Source organism: Pundamilia nyererei, unplaced genomic scaffold, assembly GCF_000239375.1.
Source record: "Pundamilia nyererei isolate P.nyererei 1_Seehausen unplaced genomic scaffold, PunNye1.0 scaffold00215, whole genome shotgun sequence".
NCBI lineage: Eukaryota > Metazoa > Chordata > Actinopteri > Cichliformes > Cichlidae > Pundamilia > Pundamilia nyererei.
The window spans coordinates 263,463-270,124 of NW_005187616.1; the positions used below are offsets into that span (position 1 = coordinate 263,463).

At 37.9% G+C, this 6,662-nt stretch overlaps 1 protein-coding gene across 1 annotated transcript; it reads right to left on the reverse strand.

Moving 5' to 3' along the window:
- Nucleotides 1-3,103: 3,103 nt before the first annotated feature.
- On the reverse strand, nucleotides 3,104-6,219 carry LOC102199037 (uncharacterized). The gene is made up of 4 exons (XM_005748152.1): nucleotides 5,856-6,219; nucleotides 5,103-5,157; nucleotides 4,833-4,886; nucleotides 3,104-4,355 (listed from the first exon to the last, which is right to left on the reverse strand). Exons 1-4 carry the CDS (start codon nucleotides 6,096-6,098, stop codon nucleotides 3,970-3,972), a joined length of 738 nt encoding a protein of 245 aa, XP_005748209.1. The 5' UTR covers nucleotides 6,099-6,219; the 3' UTR covers nucleotides 3,104-3,969.
- Nucleotides 6,220-6,662: the final 443 nt, after the last annotated feature.

Here is a 6,662-nt window from a genome sequence, read left to right on the forward strand (position 1 = left end):
AGTTTTCTTGAACTTCTTGCAACAACTGTGTTGTGAAACGCACACAGCAAGTGGAATAGTAGAGGTCAGTGTTGTGTTGAAATAATTGGGTGGAGACAGCTCAGACTCAAGACTTAAGTGCAAAGCAAACACAGTATGAAACAGTTGTTCAGTAGAGGGGGCAGTTGTAAAATGGCCCAATGATTAATGACTAAATAAACACAGACAGTTAAAATCATTCATTTCTCATTAGGTCCAGGAGCAAACGAGAGTGAAGGGACTTTCAGTTATGGTATCTGAGTAACGGCAAAACTCTGTGCTCCAACCTACATATGCTTTAACTGCATCACCCCCACAGTTAAAATCACCTTTCCATTTGTACTTACCTTGACGCAAATTACTATTCACTTCCAATGCTGTCTCAGATGGCAGCCTGTCTGACATGCTCTCTGCATTTTAATCTACTGTAGAACTGAAACTGAATGGTGAGAAGTGAATCTGCAATTATTCGAGAGCTAAATTTTTAAAGGATAAAATACGGTTTCAAAGCAAATGGATTCATTTTCAAACTATAAAATTCAATTTCAATGTAGTGATGATCGTTTTCAAACAAATAAATTGAATTTCAAATTAGGCTAATTCATATTCAGTTTTTAAAAGCATTTATTCAAGTTACAATTCAGATTCAATCCGAGCAATTCAAATTCAAATGTTACTTATTCATATTCAGTTTCTGATGGCACAGATTTCTGCCCATTGTTGGAGAAGGGAATCCCTTCTCCAACAATAAAATATAGGGATAATCCATCATATCTTCAGTCTGAAGGCACAAATTTTAATGTCCCTTGACAGTTTATGAACATTGTTGTTGAAGATGTAATTACATGCTTATCTATGTATATTTATGACTGAAGTATCCTTACTGTTTAAATAACCTAGCAAAAAAATGACTGATTATGGAAAATTAGATACTGATTAGATTCAAAGTCTAACCCTAATTTGTCCCTTTTGAGGGTTTCACAGTCCATGGGTGTCTTTCCGTTATTCATTTAAAGTAATTTTGATCTAAAAGTCAAATAAACCTGAAACACTGGCTGACCAGATGCCCATGCTGGTGACAATCCTTTTTTTTTTGGAACCCTATAATTAACATGTGTGACCTCAAAATAGGAAGGTTCTGTGGTAAATTCTGTACACTCATGTGGCTCTATGCCATATTACCTCGCATATGGACCAAAACACCCCTGATCTTCCAGACAGTGCCTTCATACCAATGGCTCACTAAACCAAAAAAAAAGAAGGGGAAAGCATTTATGCAAATCATCCTGACACAAACACAAAATCTGCTGAACTGCGTCTTGTCTCCATCCAGAAATTAATAACAGTAATACATGTGGTGTCTTGGACAGCAGGTTGTGGTTATACGTTTCCTCTGATAGAACATGGACTGAGCATGATTGCCAAACCCTACTTTCAGTAAAAAGTAAAAAGAGGAAGCTGTAAGAATGCCACAGCTACTCAAGCTGTTGGAACAGGACATGACTCAGCCTGGAGCACTTTTTGAAAACATAGTTTAAAACTACTTTACTGTTTCAACTCAATTCAATTCAGATTGATTTATTTAGCATCAAATCATAATATAACGCACCTTGAGGCCACTACTATTGTAAGGTAAAGAACCTACAATAATATCTAATGATTAAATGTATAATCACATAGTGATTGAAACCTGAAGGCTCTGCCTCCTGAGAGTGAAGTGCTTTTACAATAGTCACGACTGATAGCTACCACTCCCTGAGCGTGGTTCTGCAAGTTTTATTCCTGCTAAAGTGAGTTTTTCCATCCCAATGTTGCAAAGTGCTTGTTGAGCTTCCCTCTGTATTACTGTCAGTGTAAAGCTCCTTGAAGTGGCACTTTGTAGATTAATTTGAATAGAACTGAAAGGATCCAGTGATCATACATGCATTTTTTTTCTTTTCAGGATGTTCAAAAATCTGATGGTCTCTGCCTTTTCTTGCAGCCTCAAGATGGCCTTATCCACTTTCCTTCAGGAAAATACTTTGAATTAATTCCAACCTTTTATCTGGCGGATTTTTTTTTTTTATAAAGAAATAACATTGATAATCCCTCTAAGCTGTATCTGTTCTTGTTGTTGGATGTGCGTTTCTATAAAAGACCAGGTTAAGGTAGTGTTGCCTTTTAAAGCTTTTACTCTGTTGTTCCTCAGGTCAGACAGGAAAGTTACTAATAAGAAATAGAGCTGCATCATTGCTGCCGTCAGTTATCACTGTAAAGTTCAAAACCCTCCACGCTACTGCAGAAACGTTGTGATGCAAGAGGGTGTGGATAAACGAATTACTCACACAGAGGAATTTCCTCAGCTTGAAGTGTAGCTTCATGTGAGTGAATCGTGTCATTATCTCACGATTCAAAGGCTCGCCATGAAAAACATTTCATGTCGTCAGCTCCCACACTGTTCATTATATTTATTGACTCAATATGTATTTTTAGCTCTTAAGCTGAGGTGACTAACCTCTTTGCATTACACATGTTGTTATTCCTGCTTTCTCCAATTCCCTTTCCCCTCCTCCCACTTCCAAGTTTCATCAAGTTTACTATTACATAAGCAGATGAAAGTCAGTGAATAAATTCACAAATCTGACACAAGGATTAATACAGGCAGTCTACTAATAACAGTAATAATAAGAAAAAATCTTTGTAGTGTAGCCTGCCAGAAGCATCCAGATATTCAGCATCAGATTTGATATATTTCCTGCTGTGATCTGTAATACTTGTAGAAAGCACAAACAGTCATGTGGAAAAAAGTTTCAATTTTAATCAAGAGGTTTTAATCAACAAATATCTGGTTAAAGTCATTTAATCTAAACGAATGCAGTGTGAAAATCACCACCATGAGACTAACAATAAAATATGAATAAAATAAGAAGCAAGAGACAAGCATCAGTAAGTTTTGTGCTTTTATTAGTAGAGTTTCATTTTTTCCCCAAAGCGTCCCTGAGTACAAGCAATACAAAAACCTGTCTGTTCATATCTGGTGTGGTGGTTTCTTTAAACATTAACACATTTCTGTTTGGCTTTTGAACACACACACACACACACACACACACACACACACACACACACACACACACACACACACACACACACATAAAGACTTACAAAAGTTATTAGGCATGTACGAAAAATCTAAGAGGTTTATTTGAAAGGCTGGTGCTAGGCTAACAAAATAACTAAACAACAGTAGCATCTCATGCTAAGATAGCTCTGGGATAACAAACTGGGATAACAAACTGGGATAACAAACTGGGATAACAAACTGGAACAGGATAAACATGTACGATTGATAAATGAGTGGGTAATCTGAAAATAAATAATGGTCTTCAATTTTAACAGCAGAGGGTATGGTTTCATTAAATATCTCAAAAATATTGGTATATGTCTGCATCTATTTAATGTAATAGAAATTAATTCTCTTTAAATATTTTAAACCATTTTTCAGTGCAAATTCAAAAACAAGAACCACACACACACATTTTGTATGCTCAGTCTTTAAAGCTGATGAACTGAAATTACCCTTATGTGGAGCACCTGCCTCTTGAACCACAACGAAAGACTGAAACCCCAAACTGGATGGTTCAGGAGGAACTGAGGGGCTTGCATAAGGGCACTTTAAGTTCCAGGATTAAAAATATAAAGCATACAACTGTTTAAATTTTAACCTTAACATTCACCAGGTTACCAGTGACCCATCTAAGGTTAGGATGCAATTAACATGCCCTTCAAATTACGGGGCCTCATTGAATATATGATAATACATCTGAAAGGCAAATTTGTCTTGTTTCTGGAAATTAGCCTATTTAGCATGTGGCTAAAACCAAACCAAACACAACCCTAACCCTATAGAACACCAAGTTATATTAACTTAAAAAGTAAATGCATTAAGAATGAGACCATGATCACGTACAATAATTATTGGAGAAAAGCGCCAAAAAAGGATGTCTTGATCAGGTTGTAGCCATCTATGACTTTCACGCTCAAAAATTCTCCATCTAACCGGTCAAAAAGCTGCCCCACAAACAAGGTCTGGTAGTCTTTTGTCTGACACTTGACACTCTCCCAGGCATCCAGTTCTGTAGTGACTTTACCGTATGCTTCACTCCAACGGTGCAGCTGTATATGGAATTTCTGGAATTTGGAACCTTTCACATCATCATTACAGCTTAAAGTAAACCTCAGGTAGATGAAGTAGATACCAGTCGTGGGAATCACAATGGCATTCTTCTCTTTGTTGTAGTTCATTTTTCCCAGTATAGGAGCCCACGTGATGTAAGATCCATTAGCCTTTCCGGTAGACTCTGCAAGAGAGGATATCAGCCTGTGAGTCACTGAATCACTCACATCCTGAGATCCTTTTTTAACTTATTGTATATGTATTCTTTTTGTTTCTCTTAAAAGGGTGCTCTTTTCGCTTGCGCTAAAAGGGTTTGCATACAATTTTCGTTGTTCTTAAAGCACAATGACAATAAAGATTCTGATTCTGACGAAACATCACAACCTTTTCTATTGTGTTTCTATTTGTTTTAGCTGCCTCTGAGCCCGGAGGCTCGTCTAACCTTTAAGTACATTCCAGCTTTTCATGCTGCAGCTTTTCAAGTATTTATGCACAGCTGGATTGTCCCCCTCAATCTATAGCTATAATTCTATAATCTATAACTGTATGCAATTAAGGATTTGTTCATATCCCTCTGAGAGCTCTTTAATACCTCACACAGTTACATATAAACACATGGAAAGCACAACATAGATGGTGTAAACTAACATGAGACACTTACGGAGATGAATTTTTTGTGTTTCCGCTTGCCTTTGAACAGTTTCTGCATGTGGAACTAGACAGAAGAAGAGAGAAACTGAAATGAGTTGTTTTCCCTTGTTATAATATCTTGGAGAAAGTGTTTGCATAAAGCAAACACAAGCGTGAGTGTGTTCTTTCAGGTACAGTATGGGAGATTAGCCAAAAAGACTGGAGAACAGAGCAGCTTGAAATACATGTATTCCCAGTAACAACACATATAATTAAAAATAGATTAAAAGACATGACATACCTTCAGGGCACCCTCTCTCTTGCTTTGAGTAGGCTGGAGTTTGGTCTTCTGCACTCTGGGAATAAAGGAGAATTAACTTTAATAAAACCTTGAGTCGTGTAGAGCTTTGCAGTCATTGATGGTCTGTTTTTAAAAATTTGTATTCACGCAAAAATTTGAAAACTTATGTCCAGCAACACAAAATTCATTAAACTATGTTAACCTGTAAGAAAAAGAGCCCACAGCATGCTTGTGCTTGTAAAAATAACTTTAACTGGCGGATATGTGTTTAACACTACAGTTAAAAACAGTAATAAAAATCAGCAACACACTGTTGTTGGAGCAAAACCTGCGTAACTGTCTGCTAAGAAGCTGAAATACTAGAAACTCAAATGCAGGGAGCACAAGAATCACAGGAATGTTGCTCAGAGGGATCGGGCGCAAATCAAAACAATCAGCTCTCGTGTTTTCAGTGATACCAGCCAGTACAGTTTCCTTACTATTAAAATAAAATCTGTCATGAAGTGCGCACACACGGCAATCGATAATATAGCACCACAAAATACAATACCACAATCTGGGCACATCTATCAATGTCTGTATGAGTCGACTTTATCAGACAAGTTAGACAGCGTAATCTGTCCGAAATGCGTTTATGATTTAAGTGCAATGCAAAAAGGTTTAATAGAATTGCAGTCAACATTCCTGCTAAGGTAAGTCTGTCGCATCACTGCTTCAGACAGACTAAAGCTCTCCAAGGAAAAAACAACTCACCCCGTCTCTGCTGGATCCAGATTTTCCATGCTGCCCTAAATTAGCACACGTGCTGTAAACAAACAGTGCAGTACAGCCGAGCAGAAGGAGCAGAGTGATTAGCCGGAGCCTCGCCTCCTGCCTCTTCATGTCCCGGCAGTGATTGATGAGGATCAGCACAGATTCGTCTGAGCTCACATTTATCAAAGCATCCCCACAGGCAGCCCCAGCAGGTACGGTGGGTCCCATCACTTTCTGTCCCATAATGTCTTCAACAAGAGAGACTGGTCTAGGAATAAAGCTGCTTCTGACTGATACATGCACACACTCTTATAGCAGCTAAACGCCTACACCAAAAAAACTGGAATTACCTCATCTGTCCCTTCGTGCAGACAGGAAGGGAGAGGAGAGAGAGTGAGGAGGAGCATACACCACTTCCCACACTGACCCACGTTCACTAGACTAGAGTCCGGTTATAATGTGTCATGTGTTGCTCTTTACATTCAGCTTGTTTCCTCATCTGATTCCAACAAGTCAAAAGATTTTTTTTTCACAGTTATGACTCAGGCTGTGGTGCTAAAGAAGAGTCTCTGTTTACCTAGACATGCACTCGTAAAAGAAAAAAGTCTGCCAATGGCTTTTTTTAAGGCTTGAATTCATTCCAGTCCTTTACCTACTCAAGTTTTCTGTTCATCTGTGGTTTAACAGACGTCTAAATGATACATAACTGTCAGATCTTAAAGAGATTAAACCGGATTAAAAAGTGAAAGTTTATTGCATCACATCTAAAACAGATGTTTGTTTGTTTGTTTGTTTTATCTCATCTAC

Coding starts and splice junctions, on each gene's coding strand:
- LOC102199037 (XM_005748152.1), bottom strand. CDS start 6,098: ATGGGACAGAAAGTGATGGGACCCACCGTACCTGCTGGGGCTGCCTGT. Junction 5,158..5,855: donor CTGGATCCAGCAGAGACGGG/GTGAGTTGTTTT, acceptor CTTTATTCCCAG/AGTGCAGAAGACCAAACTCC. Junction 4,356..4,832: donor AACACAAAAAATTCATCTCC/GTAAGTGTCTCA, acceptor CCTCTCTTGCAG/AGTCTACCGGAAAGGCTAAT.